This window comes from Prosopis cineraria, unplaced genomic scaffold (genome assembly GCF_029017545.1).
Source record: "Prosopis cineraria cultivar Desert tree isolate PC_DT_omini unplaced genomic scaffold, ASM2901754v1 PC6, whole genome shotgun sequence".
Lineage (NCBI taxonomy): Eukaryota > Viridiplantae > Streptophyta > Magnoliopsida > Fabales > Fabaceae > Prosopis > Prosopis cineraria.
The window spans coordinates 3,457,396-3,477,761 of record NW_026555337.1 but is presented as its reverse complement, the minus strand read 5'-3'; the positions used below and the strand labels follow the sequence as shown (position 1 = coordinate 3,477,761).

General features: G+C 36.5%; 3 protein-coding genes and 1 pseudogene across 3 annotated transcripts; 3 read left to right on the top strand and 1 right to left on the bottom strand.

Annotated features, from left to right (window-relative positions):
- The first annotated feature begins 1,123 nt into the window (after positions 1-1,123).
- On the top strand, positions 1,124-3,354 carry LOC129313264 (GDSL esterase/lipase At5g22810-like). Its single transcript, XM_054956220.1, has 5 exons — positions 1,124-1,434; positions 1,897-2,027; positions 2,147-2,380; positions 2,511-2,766; positions 2,881-3,354. Exons 1-5 carry the CDS (start codon positions 1,197-1,199, stop codon positions 3,072-3,074), a joined length of 1,053 nt encoding a protein of 350 aa, XP_054812195.1. The 5' UTR covers positions 1,124-1,196; the 3' UTR covers positions 3,075-3,354.
- A 266-nt stretch (positions 3,355-3,620) lies between these two features.
- LOC129313265 (uncharacterized) lies at positions 3,621-5,458 on the top strand. The gene is made up of 4 exons (XM_054956221.1): positions 3,621-3,966; positions 4,063-4,177; positions 4,349-4,410; positions 5,105-5,458. The coding sequence occupies exons 1-4, from the start codon at positions 3,847-3,849 to the stop codon at positions 5,216-5,218; spliced, it is 411 nt and encodes a 136-aa protein (XP_054812196.1). The 5' UTR covers positions 3,621-3,846; the 3' UTR covers positions 5,219-5,458.
- A 937-nt stretch (positions 5,459-6,395) lies between these two features.
- On the top strand, positions 6,396-15,060 carry LOC129313266 (magnesium transporter MRS2-11, chloroplastic-like). Its single transcript, XM_054956222.1, has 13 exons — positions 6,396-6,935; positions 7,042-7,114; positions 7,392-7,462; positions 8,484-8,606; positions 9,654-9,722; positions 10,822-10,902; positions 10,999-11,164; positions 11,255-11,300; positions 12,390-12,470; positions 13,294-13,376; positions 14,059-14,102; positions 14,212-14,346; positions 14,837-15,060. The coding sequence occupies exons 1-12, from the start codon at positions 6,537-6,539 to the stop codon at positions 14,305-14,307; spliced, it is 1,332 nt and encodes a 443-aa protein (XP_054812197.1). The 5' UTR covers positions 6,396-6,536; the 3' UTR covers positions 14,308-14,346; positions 14,837-15,060.
- Positions 15,061-15,259: 199 nt separating this feature from the next.
- On the bottom strand, positions 15,260-20,110 carry LOC129313261 (uncharacterized; annotated as a pseudogene).
- Positions 20,111-20,366: the final 256 nt, after the last annotated feature.

Sequence of the window (20,366 nt, the reverse complement as noted above, 5' to 3'; positions counted from 1 at the left end):
ATTATTATGATACCTCTTATATTTAAAAATAAAATAATTTTTAAAAAATAACTTGTATATAAAGACGGATGAAATGGTTAAAAGTGGTTTATATATAAAATAGGAAGAAGTAAATTTTTAAAAAATTATTATTCCATGTATCGCATGGAAATAAATCTAGTTATATGTAATACCAAACGAATCATAATAAGTGGCACAGTAACACCACTATTCATAAGTGTTGCAATAAATCATCTCATGTTAGTATCCCGCTCTTGCCCCACATGGGCAATAAATCATCTCATATTAGTACCTTTTATTTTTTTATTATAATTTTTTTACCGCATTTTTTTTAATAATGGCCTTTATGACTGTATTGAAGCAAATAAATTTATGTTTCTCCAAGCAACAAATGAAATATTTATTATTTATTATTATGTTATTAAACTTTCAATTATAATTGTACTTAAAATTAAAACTAGTAAAGTTTTGTAATCAATTTCTTAAATCCTTTTATTTTGCATATCGAAACATTTTTTAAAATAAACATTTTACTTTTTTAAAAAAGCACATTATAACTAAGTCTAAGAATCAACAGAAAGAAATTTAAAAAAAAAAGTTGACACAGAACCATTCAATGATATGATTCTCTTTCTAAATTATATATAAATACGTATAAATAAAAATTCATTCGCACGTACCAAGAAGTTTTAGAAAAAGTATTTCTTTTCTTATAACAAAAAAGTAGCATTTCATAACATGTCAAATATATTTTACTGTGGTCTCGTTTAATATAAGAAATGCTCAAAGATTTCATTGGAGATGGATGTTATTTGAGCTCAATATTATATTGTTGGCAGGAGAAGGGTGATCCTCTAGCACAATGCAGTGAGCAACATTAAGTAAAAAGCTTCAAGGAATCAAGCGGAATAGTGTGCATGTGCTTGTTTGGAGGCTACTGAGACCTCAAACTTCACCACCACCATAGACTTGTCAATTTTAGTTACGCAATTGCTTTCACTTGCTTCTCCGTATTCCCAAAAGAAGAAGAAGAATAATTAGTGTCTTTGACGTTGACATGATTCTGAGACTGAGAGTAAATAGTGTTGCTGCATTTATAAATTTCTCGGAATCACAGCCTTCACAAACCCATCTTTAGACTTCCTCTCTTTCTCTATTGGAAAAAGAAGGCTCTTTGCTGAACAGGAATTCAAAGAATGGGGTGTTCAAGTTCTTTCTTGACTTCCTTTCTTCTAATTGCAGTGCTAAGTGTGACTAATGGGCAGCCTCTGGTTCCTGCATTGTTCATATTTGGAGACTCTGTGGTTGATGCTGGCAATAATAATAACCTACACACCATTGTTAAGGCAAACTTCCCTCCTTATGGAAGGGACTTCACCAATCACGCGCCAACCGGGAGGTTTTGCAATGGAAAACTCGCCTCTGACTTCACTGGTAATATTTTTTTCCTTTATCATTATTCTGGAAAGAAAATATAATAATCTTTCTTCAGTTTAGGTTATTTTTAAGATTCAGATCCTTTTTTCAAGTGTCTTTGCCAGAACCGATGACCCCAATGTCATTTTAGGCTCTTCCAGCTGTCATGCAGCTCGTTTTCTTTGGTCTGTAACTTTCGAGTTACACGCCTTGAACGTTTCTTCCAGCTTTAATTTACTGGAGAATGGTGAAGTGTCATATTAGTTGATCATATTAGCAGAAATGAGATAAAAGGATCTAAGTTCTGAAGAGTTATTACAGTTTGAGGAATATATTTTGGTTTCAAGGAGTTAAGAAACATATTTACTGTGGATTTGAGTTTAAAGGAGAGCATATGTGCATTTTACTTTATTAATATTCATGTTATCTTTTGCATTCTTTTAACTAGGGTTTAATCTATCTTGTGTTAATGTTATGCAGCTGAAAACCTTGGGTTCACCTCTTACCCGCCAGCTTATCAAAACTTGAAGGCCAAAGGGAAAAACCTCTTGAATGGTGCCAACTTTGCGTCGGGTGCATCTGGTTACTATGAACCTACGGCCAAATTATATGTAGCCACAATCACACAACTCAAAACCCTGTTTTTTTCTTTGTTTGCTTCTCATTTTAATGGTGGCTTCTTAGATACTTAAGGTTTTTTTGTTTGGTTTTGTTTTGATTTTGGTTGTAGCATGCAATTCCTTTGAGTCAGCAGCTGGAAAACTACAAAGAATGCCAGAACATATTGGTGGAAGTAGCAGGACAATCAAATGCTTCATCAATCATATCGGGGGCTATACATCTTATAAGTTCAGGGAACAGCGACTTCCTTCAGAATTATTACATAAATCCTCTGCTTTATAAGGTTTATACTGCTGATCAGTACTCAGACATACTCTTGCAAGCCTATTCCAGTTTTGTTCAGGCACGTCTTTCTCACCCTTGACTTCCCTTCCTTGGTAACATGTGGATCTAAAACACGAGTCTTCCCAGTAAAGCTTTATCTTGAGAACAAGGCTTGCACTTTAACCTTATTTTCAACCATGTGTTGACAGAACTTGTATGCACTGGGCGCAAGGAAGATTGGGGTGACCACATTACCTCCTATGGGCTGCCTACCAGCAGCCATCACCCTGTTTGGTTTTGGTAGCAACCAATGCGTGGAAAGGATCAACAATGATGCTATCAACTTCAATAAAAAGCTAAACACCACTTCTCAGAGCTTACAGAAGCAGCTTCCAAACCTCAATTTGGTCGTCCTTGATATCTACCAGCCTCTCTATCAGCTTGTCTCTAAGCCTTCAGAAAATGGTAAAAAGATCAACATATGTGTCTGGGATGCTCATTTTGTTTGAATATCAATATTTTACAGGTATAATATGATTGTTGATGAGTTTCCTCCGTGTGGCATATGACATATAATAGGTTTCTTTGAAGCAAGGAAGGCTTGCTGTGGAACGGGCTTGCTGGAGACCTCTATACTGTGCAATCGCAAGTCCATAGGGACATGTGCCAATGCGTCTGAGTATGTATTCTGGGATAGTTTTCATCCTTCAGAAGCTGCAAACAAGGTCTTGGCAGATAATTTACTCACTGCAGGCATCTCTCTCATCTCATAATTTCAATCACTTTCGGGCTTATGTTCTGCTTGTACTTGATTATGGTACTGTGAGAGTTTGGGATTCATACGGAAGGAGGTTTAATTTGTTGAACGGGAAAGTTCAGTGTGGGTTCTCAGGTTTGTGTAATTGAATAAGACCAATGATCGTGTTGTATGCTCGTATAAGATTTCTTCTCGTGTAAAGTTTCTCCTTTTGGTTGATCAAATATGGTATGCTTTGTATTTCCAGAGTTTGTAATCAGTGAATTAATGTGACCGATAAGTAATAGAGATAGCAAGTTCTTGTGCCAAAAATACAGAACTCAATATCTTTCTTTGGTACTATCTCCTGATTTGGAGTTAATGATTCCGATATGACCGAGATTAATTCATTGATCATCGAAGTAAGTATCGGCAAAATTGAGATTAAGGTTTTTCAACCCAAGCAATTCCTCTAATGTTCAATGCAAGAATCTTAGAAGTCTTGGAAGCGTCTTTTAAAATAGTGGTATTGGAGAATTATATATAGGTTCTGAGTAAGAAAATTAATCACCCGCAAATTCTAACTACTAATAAATAAATAATATTAAAGTATGAATAATTGAATATTATTCGAAATGTAAAACGGTTTTCCTTTCTCGTATTCCCGCCGGCGAGGGTTGGCTTCTTGCTATTCAAAGTTTCAAACTCATCGTCGTTGGGGAGAGCAAAAACGATGAGCGGCTGATAGAAAGGGGGAAGACGGCGGCGATTTGTTTTGTAGAAGTAAAGTCAAACGGAGAGGGGTTGAGATGGATTACAGTCTAGCAGCGTTGAAGTTGCTATGCGCACAGCTGGATAGCGCCAGAGAAGTCTCTTCCCGGAACGGCTTCACCCTCGGCGGCATCCTCTTCCAACGCGCTTGGTTGCAGGTTTCTTTTTTCAAATTACCCTATTCTCTCCTCTTTTATTCCCAGAACGCTCCTATTTTTCAACTTATTCATAACCACCTCCCATGCCCGTCGCAGGGCGTTTTGGTGCTGGCCCCCAACGGTGACGCCGGCCCATTTCTTTTAGACGATGGTACCGGTGTCATCGAGCTCTCCCTCTCCGGTGATTTTCGTCTCCGGCCATGGAGAGTTGGTAAGGTTATCTTCTAATTGTTGAACCCTTGCACATGTTGGCATTTCAGCCTTTTGGGTATCCGGTCTTTTATCACCGCATTATATTATTCATTGTGCTATTTTATTAACTTTTCAGCTTACTGCATCCAATCGACTCTTACGCTTTGAAATCTGTCTTTGTTTTTGCTAGGGATGTATGTAATGGTAGTTGGAGGATACGTTGCTCGGACCGGTGAGCCTCCCATGGTTAAGGTACTTCACTATTTTTTCTCAACACAGTTTTTGCACTCTTCCACTGTCAGGAGCAAATTATCCCTGGATGAAAAACCAAACCGTATTGTATGGTGTTCAAATTTTTGTTAAAACCTAACCTTTTGTTCAGTGATGGACTGAATCAAATGTCTTATTCTATGGTGATGGACTGAATTAAATGTCTTATTCTATCGGTGAGGTTTCAAGATCTAGACATGTAATATATTTTGGCCCATTTCACTTCTCTACCTGGGAGCGGGGAGAACAATTAGTGAACTATTTTTTTCCCCCATCTATAGGCAAAGAAAATGGGTATCTCATACCAGTTGCTTGTTCTTTACCGAGGAGGTGTCTATCAGCCTCGACTTGGAGGCTATTTCTACATGGTATTTGAATACGGCTATTTTCTGGAAATTTTGGCAAAGAACACAATTTTCCAAACTGAATTTTAATTTTAATTAATCTCCTTTGTTAAAAGGCTTTCACAGTGGCCATCATAATAAATTTTTTCCCAATGATGAACCCAAGTCTTCAAACTCGTTTCACATTTGGACTCATTCGTTGGTATGGCATGCATCCTTTGTGGGAACTTTTTTCTTGAATGTGAAAGAAAATTATCTATTGGAAGATGTTTTTTTTTTTTTTTTTTTGGGTATTCCTACTGGAAGTGAAATTGGCTATGATGTAATTGCAGGTTCATAAGATGGTCGACCTTTCATCATTCCCGGACCGAGAGGCAATGTGGTATCTTGAAGTTTTGGAGGCATACAAACTGTTCTATCAGCCTCTTATTGAAGAATTTACATAATTTCGATATACCATATACAATTGAAGAGAAGCAGTAATTGAGGTTGCCATCTGACGTCCCGAAACTTGCCGTCTCATGGAAAATTCTCTCAAGACAAAGCTGCTTTAATAGTGTTGTTTATATGAGACTGTGGTTGTCCTTATTAATGATAACTACCACCGTTTTCTGAATTTTGCGCATTTGTGAAACCAATCAATAATTTCTTCAATGATTCTCCTAGGAAAGACTTCCATTTAGCTTCGTTGATTCCAGATCAACTGGAATATGAAATTTTAAGTTATACTACGCTCTATTATGGTTTTATCTATTAAGAATATTTCTGACAGAATGGAGCTGTGGGAATACATCTTCTCTCCTTTCAGATTTCCCTGAATGCTTAAGATGCTTGAACCTCTTTAAAATAGTTATTTCTGTGTTGCAGACCAAGAAAAGAAAGAAAAAAGATTTGCCCTGTTCCAATGTATGGTACGGGGTATAATGGCCCTTCTGTGAGGTGTCTGTCACTCAACAAGAAAGTTTAGACATCAGTAGTGTCTAAAAGCAGGTAAAGTAACGATAATTAAACAAAGAATGCACCGAAAATATCGGGAGCCAGCAAATCCAAAAGCCAGAGAAGGCGCATTTATCTTCAACATTACCCCCCTCATCTGTATTAGATATTAATATTAACCGGGCAACTTCTTTTGACAAAATATATATATATATATAAACCGGGCAACGAGAAGTTTGAACTTTTCCTGGAAGGTTTGTGTGTAATAACAAATAATATTTATAACAAATCGTGAAACAATTTTACAATTGAATACTCATGGCAATGCTCAGGCATAGATATTATTTAATATTGATGTATTTAATAATTAATAATAGTCACTTGTACTAGTTAAAAGCAAACTGTGGAGAGATTATTATATGAGACCATGCAATCTATGGGTCTCATTATCTAGCTTGCAGTATATAATTCTTCACAAAATTGGTCATCAAATGTAATAAATGTACCCATTTTAAAATTAAATAGTATTAGGTATGCTATGAAAACAACACGAACACAGAACAGAAGCACACGCGCGAGGCGCATTCTTGCTAGGAGTCAAATTTCAGCCACACATATTTTCACAAATATATATGTTTTAAATTGCACGGGATGAATTAATTAATGATATTATGCCATATTATCCAGAATAAACAATTTTGTTTTGTAGTTTTGATCGTTACAGAGCGAGGCAACCACGCCTCCAGCCTCCAAGCTTCCTTCTCATTCGGAATTTGCTGCTACGAACGTACACATTCATGACAACCACAACCATAGCCATACTAGAATATGGCTTTAGCTTGGCCCAACCATATACTTTTTCGGTCTAGCACCAACTGCGTTATCCTCTCCGATCTCACCGAATCTCGCTCTGCTGAAACGCTATGGCCGATTTCTTCGACTCTAGTACACCGGAGAAACATCTCCTTGCTGTCCACGGCTACGTTGACAGCCAAGACTTTGACGCCTTCCCTCGGATGCTTCAGCAAATCCACGGAGGATAAGCAGTGGACTGAAGCGGAAACTATCGTTTCAGATTCCGATACTGGGAGCAGAGAGGAGGAGAATGAGACTAGCAGCCAGATTTCTGTTAGTACTAATGGTCGGGTTGACTCCCAATCCCGTAGAACTGCGACCACCGCGTTTGGTGATTCTGTCTCCTTGGGAATTCGGGAACCAGTTTATGAGGTTTGGTTTTGTTACCTCTTCCCACCATTTCATTCATGGTGTTCATTTTACCGTATGATTGTTGTTTATTCATTATCTCTTGTATTATTATATTTTTATTTTCAAGGTTGTAGAAGTAAAGTCAAACGGAGCACTATCAACCAAAAAAATCAACAGGAGGCAACTATTAAAAATGAGCGGTAACTAAATTTTCACGACTGAACTTGAAAATATCCCATGCAGCTAGTTATCAATCATGTTCAATGTTCTGCTTATATTGAGGTGTTTTCCGTAGTTCACGTCGCCTAAACATTGCTATTTGATGGTCCATTGCACCCTACCTCATGTCCTTTCTACTTTTCTTTCGGTCGTGTCCCATGATAGCCTCCCTTCACGGCTATAGAATTCGGTAGACCTCCATAATTTGGTCTTATTTATGCTATATTGTCTTATATGCTATATATTATCATTTATCAGGTCTTCGTCCAAGAGACATTCGAAGTGTGGATCCATCATTGTTTTTGACAAATTCTATGCCTTCGCTGCTGGTATAATTTCTTTTATAATATTTCACCATCTCCTGGTGAAATGTTGCATTTCTTAGTTGACTATTTTCGTTCGGTTGGAGTTTTAAGTTCCATGGAGTCTGATGATAGTATGAGCTCGGTCTTGTGCAATAACTAGAAACTCATTATACTTACTTATTACTATATTTATTCCAAATTTCTTATGAATAGAAGATGCATGCTATTGTTTATTACGTTGAAAAAACATAACTTTGAGTCCTGCACTTTGCTCGCGTTTTGCTATAGATCTCTATATTTTTTTTTAGTTTGGTGTTTTAATTAGAACAAAAGTGTAAGGACTAGAACACCGAACAAAATATAAGGATCTATAGCAAAACGCAAGCAAAGTGCAGGGATCCAAAGTTATATTTTCCTTATTACTTTCATGAAAATGTCCACGGTGCTCCCTTCCTGTTTTAAGTCTATAATTCAAATAATTTGTCCTGGCATATGTATGTTGCATTGCATTAAGTGAAAAAGGAGTTCAAACATTCGAACTTTGTTCTCTTACTTTAGTTCGCACTCATGCCATGTAGGAGTTTCTAAGCACAATCAAGCATATAAATAAGTAAAATGGAAGGTAAGGATTCCGTTCTAAAACTAGTAGTGGTGGAGAGTGGCAATGTTTATATATCACTTAGAACTTACTATGAAGGCCGATAGAAAAGATTTTCTCAACCCGTTCCCTGATATTACATTATTATTTATTAGTCAAAACTCAGTCAAAAGTTTTGCAACTCGTAAAAATGAAATGGTATGTGGTCATTTATATGTTTCTTCCACCAATTTATAATGTCAACAATTTTTTGTTCTTGAAAGTTTATTACTTCCTTGAGTATTTTCTTTATGCTCTCTACTGTCTTCTGTATAATTTTGTGATTTTTGCAATTTCTGCTTCATGTATCAAAGCTATTCTTCTAAATTACGAGCAATAGCAATGCAAGCATTTTTGATCGGTACAGTTACTGCTGCTTCTGTCTTATTTCTTTTACCATGAACTAAGCATATCGTTCTGCATCTTTTCATATCAATCAGTAAAGGTGGGAAAGCTTTTCTTGAGACATTGCTGCCTCGGTTGAACCCTAAGAACAGCAATGGTGGGCCATCGATGCCATTTGAGCTTGAGGTTAGTCCAAAATACGCATCACATGTTTGACTTGATGAAACACAAAACTTACTTTGATGAACTCTATTGCACTAGTGATATATTTGAGTTCGATTTCCACTCAATGCAAGTAATTGTAGCTTGCAAACTTGCACAACCACCATTTATCAACTATGTTAGAACAGGCGTGGTATTTTGACAAGACAAGTAGTCTTTTTTTCTTACACTTTGTTCCAGCAGTTTGGCTGCAAAAGTAATATCAGATTACTAGTACTTAGGAAGGATGGGAAACCTTAATCATAGACCATTTGCTCTATTCGAAAATAATTTGGAAGTGAAATTGGAGATCAAATTATACCTCAAGTGGAAAGTTTAGATATTTGGGAGCCATTATTCAAAATGATGGCGAAATCAGTGGAGATATTTCACATAGAATTCAAGTTGGGTGTTTAATTGGAGAAAGCTAAAGGAGTTATTTGTGACGTAAGGTGCCTAATAAACTTAAAGGAAAGTTTTATCGTACTGCTATTAGACCGGCAATGTTATATAGTAGTGAATGCTGGGCTCTAACGAGACAGCAAGAGCATAAAGTTGGAGTAGCAGAGATAGATGTTACGATGGATGTGCGGACATACACGTAAAGATAAATTCGAAATGAGCACATACGTGAAAAAGTGAGGGTGGCCCTATTGAGGAAAAAATGGTAGAAAATCGGTTGAGATGGTTTGGGATGGACAAAGAAGACCAAGGGAGGCACCAGTGAAAGAGTGGAACATATAACTTTGAGTGCGATTAAGAGAGGTAGAGGAAGGCCTAAGAGAATACTCTTGGAAGTTGTTGAACGTGATCTCTTAATTAATAATATTTCTAAAAGCTTAATAAATGATAGAGCACATGGCGTCTTGCAATCCATATGGCCGACCCCACCTAGTGGGATAAGGCTTGTTGTTGTTGTTGTTTTTGTTGTTTGTTTTTTTTTTGTTATACTTGACTCATCCGTTTGTCCTTTCATCATAGAGATATGGTTGTGAACTGTTTTTTCTCATGGCCACACGGTCAAACTTTCAGGTTGTTGAAGCAGCATTGCTATCAAGAACACAGCGGTTAGAGCAGAGATTGATGGACTTAGAACCTCGTGTGAGTATATGAACACAGTGAGTAACTGAATATATTTGTGCTGATTCTTTGCAAGCGCGTGCGTGCATGATCTCAAACAGTTAAATTTCATTTTATTTGATTTTTGTGACTTGGACAAATAGTTTTTCCTGGACCTGCCTATGAACTAAAAGTCACGGGATTTCATCTGCTTCACTACTTTTAGTGTGATATCTTTCATCTATTGTCTTTATACTTCATTTCATTAGATCTTCAAAGCATCATCTTCAGTGGATTTCTTGGCTTTTAACAATATTCTTTCAGGATAGGATATTGTCACGGCCCTGGAACTTCCTATTTTTGAACCGTGCTGGCTTTAGCGTGATCAACCTCTAATCCTGGCTAAGTCAGCCGAATCCTCAGAATGTAGGCAAAGGAACAAGAAACTTGAACACGAGAGAGAAGAGAGCTTAGATGAGAGAACTTGAGAGGTTTATTGATTTACTTACTTTGCTTGTTGATTGCAAATGAAAGGTGAGGGGTATTTATAGACTTCTCCCTTGATCTAGATTTTTCCTACTCCTTAATGGACAGTGGATATGGCATACATTCATTGTCCAGGACATTCTATAAAAATATCTGCAAGAAATATATAGATATTCACAAAGATATTTTTAGACTAATATTCAAGATATGTATGGATTATTCTTGAACATTCTAGAATATCCTAAAATATTCTGGATATCTCCACATTCTTCCATAAGTTTTTAGAACCTTCCAGATTTCTTCAGTTATTTCTAGATTGTTCCATATGCTTCTAGAACCTTTCAGAACATTCTAGATTCTTCTTGAACATCTTGAAATTCTCTCCATCATCTTGGGGGTTTCCAAAAGCACTGTAACCTCATGGGTTCTCTTTTTGAACACAAGTTGTGACAATATGCTTGAATCAGGAACTCTTTCTTGTCAAGATATTTATAGTCTATAAATCTGACTTTACTTTTTCATTTTGAATTCTTGATGAATATTTTTGCCTGTCTCTAATTGAATATCCCTATGGAACTTGGAAGTTTCTTCAACTCTCTCTATCTCTGTGCCTCTCTCTCTTTCTTTCCCTCATCCCACTTCCTCTTGGCCCCAGGTTCAAGCTCTTCTTGAGGTCTTGCCTAACCGATTAACTGGTGACATATTGGAGCAACTACGTATTAGTAAACAAACTTTGGTATGTTGTTGGAAGTTATCTTTCAATAAATTTACAACGTTTGGTGGTACTGGAAATGCATTGTGGTTATATATTTGTTCCCTGTTAAATTGGTAGGTTGAATTAGGTTCCAGGGCAGGAGCTCTCAGACAAATGCTGCTTGATCTTCTGGAGGACCCTCATGAAATACGCCGCATATGTATTATGGGAAGCAATTGCACTCTTAAGAGAGGAAGTGATGTTGTGGAGTGTTCAGTGCCCTTAGAAAAACAGATTGCTGAGGGTAAGCTACTTAAAGTCTTCCTTTAAAGATCTTGACTGTGAAATGATCTGTCACATAGTCTCATCTGCTTTTTTTCCTCATTATCTGCAGAAGAAGAGGAAGAAATTGAGATGCTTCTGGAAAATTATCTTCAAAGGTTAATCTTAATCCTAGTTCGAGAATTAGTTATTTGCATGCATTTTCTGAGGATTTCTTTTGTGGTCAAATCTGAGGATTAATATTGATATTGGTAACTCACCATACGCCTTTGTTTCATGCCCCCATGACCTTCCTTATGGTTGAGAAGGAATCATTGGGAACATAATAAAATAAAAATTCATTTGTTTTTATTTATATTTTAATTTCTATTACTACTAATAATTACATTGGATGACTGACTGATACATTTACTGCATAAACATCAATGATCAATAACAGGGTATATGATTTCAATATCTTGATCATTGAGATCTTTTTTTGAGCTTTCCTAACATCATGAGCTGAAACATAAGAAGTTTAAAGTATACAGACGGCTGTAATGCAAATACGTGAACTTATATAGGTGTGGGCTTGCGCGTGCAGACACACATCAAATATATACATTCATGATTCATGTGTGTATGTACTTATAATCTCACACAAGGAATTCTATATCTGTGATTATCAAAATAAGTAATTTATAATAGGAATTTGAATTGCACAAATTCAAATTTCTAGCATTTGAAACATCACAATCCAAATGCAACCAGGGAGACTTGTAGCCAGTCTTACTTAGATACGAGTATGATATTAGACAGTAATTCCTGAGCTATAACACAAGGTTTGGTGGCACCTTTATTTTCTAGCACCAAGATGTTGCAACAAAATATACGATGAGTTAATTATTCTGTCTAAAACTATTGGCAGTTTGTTTCAACTAATAAAGCGTAGGTACACAGGCCAGAGGTATAATATCAGGCATATCCAGTCCATTTGATTCCACCTTTCTCTATCTTCATAATCTTAATAAGTGGCTGTCAACTAATGCTTTTTGTGGAAAATTAATGATTTATCTGACGGTCTACAGAGGACTGGATTTTGAAATTACTAGATCTCTCTTGTGGCAGCTATAGTTGGCTTTTTCGGAAGCTTTATTTTAATTGGTAGTTATTTTAATGAATGCTCCATTTCCTTTCTAATTTAATCTCTAATTCTCAAACAATGATTTCTGTCACAAAATTGACTTCTTTGCCTTGTTACATCGCAGATGTGAATCTTGTCATGGTCAAGCTGAAAGGCTTCTGGATTCTGCGAGGGAAATGGAAGATTCTATAGCTGTAAATTTGAGGTTTGAATCTTTGTGTGTGTGTGTGTGTTGGGGGGGGGGGCATGTGTAGCAGTAGTTTTCTACCTGATTGTTCTTGTGAGATAAGCTTGCTGTATCAGCTTGTTGTAGATGACAGCATATTGCTGCATCTGCTGTATCAGCTGTTTCTTGCGAGGTAAGCTTTGATAACATGCGGTCTTGATAGCTAAAATCAAGCAAAGTCTTGCTGCCTGAACCATCTTCCCCTCATCTGGAGGATTGCTTAATTGTTCCAACTGGAGTTTGATTACTTACAGCAGGAAGAGAAGTATTCATATTTCAACATGATATTCACAAATAAAAAAACAAATTGATAGTGGAAATTTTATTGTTCTTCTGAAGGTAATGTTATGCTAGGAATAAGACTGTGTTTGTGTGCCTTAGTTTGTGATTTGGGTTGAGTAACTTCGGATGCAATAGAATGGGATCTGAGATCAACCCTGGAGATCTGGAGTAGGTATTGAACCATACAAAATCGGTATTGATGTTGAAATCAACACATGGTACAACATAGTGACAAGGGTTGCAAATTAGCCCAAAGATCAATCTGGATCTTAGAGTGCATTAGAAGTAATCCGAGTAAGAATGCATGAAATCTTGTCTGCTGACTTTGTAAATTTTAAAATTATTATTGAACACTGTTTACTTAGTGAAATGATGGAACACAAGGTCTCCTGAGCTCATGCATTCAACAGATGCCATGGTTTAGCTTAGCTGCTAGATCAAATATCAAGAGATTTTGTTTCTTAACGTCAACAACACATTTTAATCTGGTTCGTTTTAATAAATTGTCCTCATTTGTCAGCTCACGGAGGCTTGAGGTTAGCAGAGTGGAACTGCTTCTTCAGGTTGGGACATTCTGTGTGGCAGTCGGTGCCCTAGTTGCAGGTATAGCCGTTTTATCATTTCTTTTATCAGCAGCCGTTTCCGTTATTTATGAACTTAGGGCCTCGTTTGACCACCAAGTTACATGCAATAATAAGCTGCGACTCTCATAATCTTAACACAACGGTGTTACTTTGATGTGCTGTACTGTAAAGGACTTCTAGATGTTAGAAGCTGAAACTAAGACAAGCTTTAGCCTTAACAGAGGACACAAGTTACTGGTGAAACTTTAGGTGTTCTCTGCGATTCCTAAGATGTAGAGAAGCAGAGGTTCATTGAAGTGAATGACTAATTTTCTGGCTTTTCTAAATATTATTTCTAGCATCTCTGTTTTTTCTTTTAAGAGGCTCATTTTTGCGGAAAGAAACAAAGCCTGCCAAGCATTATATGCAAATAATTTATGGGCTGGTCATTAAACTTCTGACAACCAGTGAGAAAGGGGGCTCCTCAAATTCTTATGTCTTGCATTTAATGTCTTGTAAACATGGATAGAAGCTACTCATTCCTCAATATGATTTGAATTGATTTTGTTGCGAAGGAAAATCTTGGAGCCGTCTCAATTTCGAGATTTCATACGTAGTTGATAAGATATGAATATACAATTCAAATGCGTATAACTGTTTTATTGGCTGAGAAAGCAATATGAAACTTTGCCTGACTTTGTGATTAACTTTACTGATTTTAGGTATATTTGGCATGAACCTGAAATCATATCTTGAAGAACATGTGGTGAGATATTGTTTGCTGCCTTATTACATGCATGATTTGCTTTGTTTTTCTTGGGAAGTGTTCAAACTTAATGTTCGTTGAAATTACCACATTTTCGGGTTTGTTGCAGTTTGCATTTTGGCTGACAACAGCTGGGATTATTGTTGGCGCGGTCATTACATTTTTCCTTATGTATTACTATCTCAAGGCAAGGAAAATACTCTGACGGGAAGAAACTTCAAGCTTAGGTACCAATGTTTAGCAGGTATTTTCCTGCTTATTTCCTAGGCTATAACTCTCCAAAAAAAACTTCTCTTTCTTCTCTTATTTATTTAGTATCTGACTTGGAAAACCTATAAGGATAAGTAATTAAACCATAGGCTTATCTCTTACACATTATCTGAAAGTGAGCTGTACTAATTAGCATTAATGAACAGTGCAGTTTCCTAGAGGTTTTATAACATAAATAGACATATAAATATTGATATATGAATTTGGAAAAAAAAATAACTTTTGACTCATGCACTTTGCTTGCTTTTTTTAAATAATAAAAAATAAAAGTGTAAGGATTTAGAACATAAAAAAAAAAAATACAGAGATTAAAAGCAACAAAATGCGAGTAAAATGTAGGGATTTAAAGATATATTTTCACACAATTTTCTAATTTGTCAAATCTTCAAAATTTAAGTCATCTTACTAAAATAATTCAAGTTTAAGCACCTCCGTATCTGAAGGGCATTCAATTCATTTTGTAGGTGACATCGAAACACAACTCAGCACGCGACGTAAGCGGTTATTCAAGATGGTTATGAAAGCTTGTGATAGGATTCACACCGCTCGTATGCTGTGTTTTCTTTGTTGGTTGAACCTAGGCTGTGTTTTCAAGCAAGCAGTATTTACCAATTATTTGTTCGTGGAGCTCACAATGGCTGTAACATTGGTGATCAATTAATGAATTGAATAAATCAGTCATAAAGAACACTATTGGAAAGCTTGTATACTTACTCTAATCCCTATTATAAGATATTGCCAATTACTTCACCGGAACCAATTAAAAGTAGTTAATTTATTAAATTTTGTTTAAAAAAAATAAATGTTTAATTTTATTTCTATTTAAATGAAAAATTTTTAAATGTAAATTACATTCTCTTATAATCAATGAGTTTAAACAAAGATAATATTGAGAAAACATAATTAATTTTTCATAGCATGTTTTATATTAAGGATAAAATAAATACTTACAAGTGCCCAAGTACATCATGTGCCCGTACATCAAATCAGTATATAGCACTCCAGAAGTTCCCCAAAATTACCTAGACATTTGACACTTGTCCATGCTCTATCTCAGTAGTCGATGAACCCTGAAGGCATGAGCCTAATGTTGCGTAAAGTTCTGACATTACAATCTCGTACTATCATTTTTTTTTGGAATTAAACGGCTTGTGCGCGCATTACGAAAAGTAAGATGCAACTTGGGGCAACAGAAGACACAACGAAGCATTTTCCTCGTAGCAGTAACAAAACCTCATACCTTCGGTCTAGGTTCCACACAGTGGGCAGAAACATGTCTATAAAGATACTGCACAGCCTGCTAAGAGGTGATTAACGAAGGTGGCACGACTAAACAGCTTGATCTGGAAGATAAGTTTTTTTCTCCCACCGTTAACTGGACCAAAAAATTCGCAGCGTTTTCATATTTAACAATAATTAGTTTCAAGTGCAACACAAAACCTTCAAAAACAGCATTCGTAGAAGATAAAATTCTAAGAATAATCTGTAGAGGCATTCCAAACTCACCTCTCTGAAAATTGTAAAACATACTGCACCAGATCTATTGAACGTGAAGGAACTAGGAAGCCGTTAGACAACCTGCGATCACAGAACAAGTCCGTTGTAGTAGAAAGTGTTGTCCTCACAATGACGAGCCTACCAAAATGGGCACCCTCCTCACACGACTATTTCATGTAAATGTAAAGTCAAATATAACCCTCCCACATTCAAGGATGGAGACCATCTAAGTTTCTCTGAAATATTTTGTGTATTTGAAGTAACGAGATAATTAACGTGACTCACATTTTTGAAATAAGTTAGGTTTGCTGATTAAATTAAGCCTGTTATATTTTGACTAAATTTACACAGTAAACTTTGAAAAATTTAGAGAATCTCAACCCCCACAATATAGTGCGCCAAAGGAGTAGTGATGGTTGTGCACACATATGAACTACTTCGCATCTATTCCGCTAGATCTGAATCTTTCGGTGCCTTGGGAGTCCCATCAATGGTTATATTCCTGACACCAACTTCAACTGCCTCCAGCTCAGCCTTTTCCTCCATCTTTTCAGATGTTACCTTGTCTGTGGCCTCAAACTGGATGGTAGTCACTGAGGGCTCAAGAGTCCGAGGACCTGAAGAGATCCACGGATGATTAAGGCACTGAGCACTGTTGGCCTCTTTTCAGGGGCAAAATCAAGTATGGGAACAAGGAAGTCAGCCATTTCATATGCATCTTGCTCACTAAATTCATACTTCTCCACCAGCAACTTATTAAGAGGCCAGAAACGCAACCGACGGATGTGCCTTAAATCACCATATCTATTAAAAAACTCCCGAGAATAGCGACCACCTAAAGCAATCTAAAGTAAATATTAGTTCAGTTTTTTGCAGATGAGCAACAGTTGAAGTATTGACGATAATGAAACTTATTTGCTGTAAACTACCGCATCGTTTCTTGAAGATGATCACCAATTAAGAAAATAACCCTGACATTTTAAGCAAGACACATAAAAATTCCTACCTTGCGAGGCATTGTTCCTAGAAGTTCCATCATCAATGCCAGATGATCCTGAAAAGTAAGGACAGTATAATTCAAAGACCATTGAATGAAGTTGAATTTCAATCACCCACATCTTACATTATCAACCCCAAGAGAACAAATTGTTATAAAATGAAGCTACCTTCCATCGTAAAAAGTTTCCCTTTACCACTGGTATAGATTTGTACATTTTTAACAAGTCTGAAGCAAGGAAAACAAGTTTAAGAATATATGAAGTTTAAGTTATTTATGAAATGGGGATTCAGAGCATTAGATAGTTCTACTGTTCTAGTGATCATTTCACCTACCGCTGTAATTTTTTTTTTTTTATAACACCACTATATATTTTTACCCATGCATGAAAGGGAAAGAGTATGGCAAACCTCAAGCCTAAGATCACCAACAAATTAAAAGCAAATATTATTCAAAAGTAAGACCACAGGATCTTTTTTAGACAAAGAGAGACCACACTTGGTTCTTTGTCTAGCTGGTTTATGATTTCAAAATACCAATTAAACAGGCAAATTTATTTGAAGGCAGGTTTGAGTTGTGCTCTAGTAATCTGCTAGCGTAGCTTTAATGACTCAGAGAAAAGCCCTTATTTCAACTTCCGGAAGAGAAAGTCGACTATAAGATATTTACAATCTGTAGTTAGAATAGAAACCACTCTTTATACAATTAGTCTTCATGCACTACAGATATCAAAAAAACATACCTACGTAAAAAGTTCAACAGTATAAGGCATTTTAAGAGGAAGACCTTCTCAATTTTATTTTTCACATACACGTAATACTACAAATACTGCAGATAAAAGAAAAAGACTCAACAGACATGCATCTAAATCTCAAAGATAATACTTGTGAAACTAAGAGTGGTGAACTGAGTGCTGAAACTTCAGCCAAAAAAAAAAAAAATCAGCAACAGGTACAAGTTAATAAAGGGTTTTCAACCAATTACTGCGCATTTCTTCTAATTCTATCATTGGCCCTTGTCTAAAATACATTTTTCATCGTCCAATCAACAATGCTACAGTCTTAAGGGAGATACTTTTCAAACTTCTATTTGTATAAATGAAGCTACATTTTAACCAATCAGCCTATGGCCCATGAAAGGAAATTGTATCTAAAAGATGGGTTTTTGCTTCCTTTTAATAGTAAAAACACAATTTAAGATTTAGTCACCACCTTTGCTCATGGTTGAGAAAAATGTTAAAAGAAAGAAAGCAACAGAATTAAACTTCCTGGAACTATCATTATGAAATTGTAAGAGCATGACAAGAAACAGTGACAAAGTATACGGCAAATTGGCAATAAAGCAAGAGTTAAGTGAATGGACCAACGGAACATGCATTCTATTCTGAAACAGAGAAAGGCAATAGGAAACCAGTTCTGAGAGGAAAAGAGTGCAATTTGAATGGAAGAATTACCTCATCCCTTGAATAGTTGTCACCACTGTGGGGATCAAAAAGAACATCACCTGTGGAAAGCTCAAAGCAAATGCAAGCAAAGGACCATAAATCAGCTGGAGTTGAATATTTGCATCCAAGAAGAACCTCAGGACACCTATACTGCCTTGTCTGAATATCATTCGTGAATTGTTTATAGGTCCAACAAGCATTTCCAAAATCAACCAGCTTGCATTTAAGATCAACAGCAGCAAGCAACTTCTTTCTCATGGAACGGCTAACTCTCAGTGACCATGACTGCCTTTTTGGGACGTCCTTGGTTTCAACAACCTCCGTTGATTCATCTTTAGTTAGATGACTATTGGGTTTATCATCAGCAGATTCCACAATCTGTTTCACATCATGACTGCAATCTTCTCCCTCAGGTGGTTTAGAATCCTCCTCGCCTTCCTTGGGACTCTCCTTCTCAACACAACTTTGAGCAGCCTTTTTAGCTTTTTTCCGCAATTTCTTTTTCTGGTTCCTGGTCAGATCCCCATTTGAACTATTATGTCTTTTGTGGTCCCATTTTTTGAAAGGGTCTTATCCTTGGTGTTCGAATGATAAGTGGAGCGCCTGATTTTCTAGGATCTTTGGATGGATCTATCATTGACAAAAGCAAGACATTCTCTGGCTTCAGATCTGTGTGTATTATAGATAGCTCACGATGCAAGTAATCCAGTCCCACCAAAAATGGAAACAGATTTCTTTAACCATTGAGATAGGAATCCCTCGGTAATCACTATACTTATAAGGGTCAGAAGATTATCACCCAAGAATTCAAAAACCATACACACATGCTGGCCATTGGGCCCTGAATGCTTAAAGTGATCCAAAAGCTTTACGACATATTTCTTGCCATCCAGGTCCCCTTCAGCAATCTGTTTGAGAATCTTATATTTCATCCATTGCAGCTTCAGTGTAGTGCTGGGCACTCTTTTGAATTTTTAGGGCTACATAACGCTATAAAAGAAAATTTCCAACGTTAAGAGGATCACCAAATAAATTTACACCATGTACTTGTGTTATTTAGGTTCTGAGAACAAAACATGACAAGTGCATATGGACTGTGTCCTAACATGAGGTTGAGAAACCAAATGATATCCAATATAATGAACAACAACAACAACAAGAAGCCTTTATCCAATATAAATGAACAGCAACATAAATTCCATCCTAAATTTTCTACAAACAACGACGATTAGATGTTTAATTAGACAGGTTCTATCCATGGAAAAGGGAGAATGAACAGGTTGGAAAAATATTCTGCCCTAAACATTCAACTTTACCGCCCAGATTGCCATTTTCGAACTGGCCAGAAAGCGAGAATCAGCTGACGCTCAATATCATTTATTTTTCCCATAATTTTTTCAGAAAGTTTGTAAGGGCCACGTACCGATCTCTGGGTATCCCAAGCGAGCCACACAGTAGAAAAATGACCCCACCCGAGCTTGCTTTGCACCACATAGCACCCATTTTTGAAAGTATCACCCATTCGAACGGCATGATAGCCTCCTCGTCTGTAATCCTCGGTCCCTTCGTCCTCCGAACTATAATCACTTGCCTCATTGCCATCGCCGATTGGATCCTCCGCCATCCAAAAACGCAAAAGCCGCTAAACACTGTAGCAGCTATGACAGGAAGGTTTCGATGACAAGCCAATATTGGCGCTGGAGGAGAACAATAAACCGTTTAGGGTTCTCGAGCGATTCTTGCCGGGAAAATAAAGAATGTGTAAGATGCGTTCTTTCCTTGTTTTTTTAAAAAGAAAAAAGTAAGTTTTGCTCAAAAAAAAAAAAAAGAAAGAAAAAAGTAAGAAATGAAGAAAAGAATACGAAAAAGATAACTGACCTGCTCAAGTTAAGCTACGCAGATTCAGGAAGCCCCTTCTTTTAATCCTCGAGCTTAGTTAAGCCGTGGCATGGCAAGAGTTAAAAGTAAGGCCGATATATTGATAATTTTGTATAAAAATTAATTACTATAAAATTTATTAACAATTAAACTGAGATGATTGACAATTTATTTAATA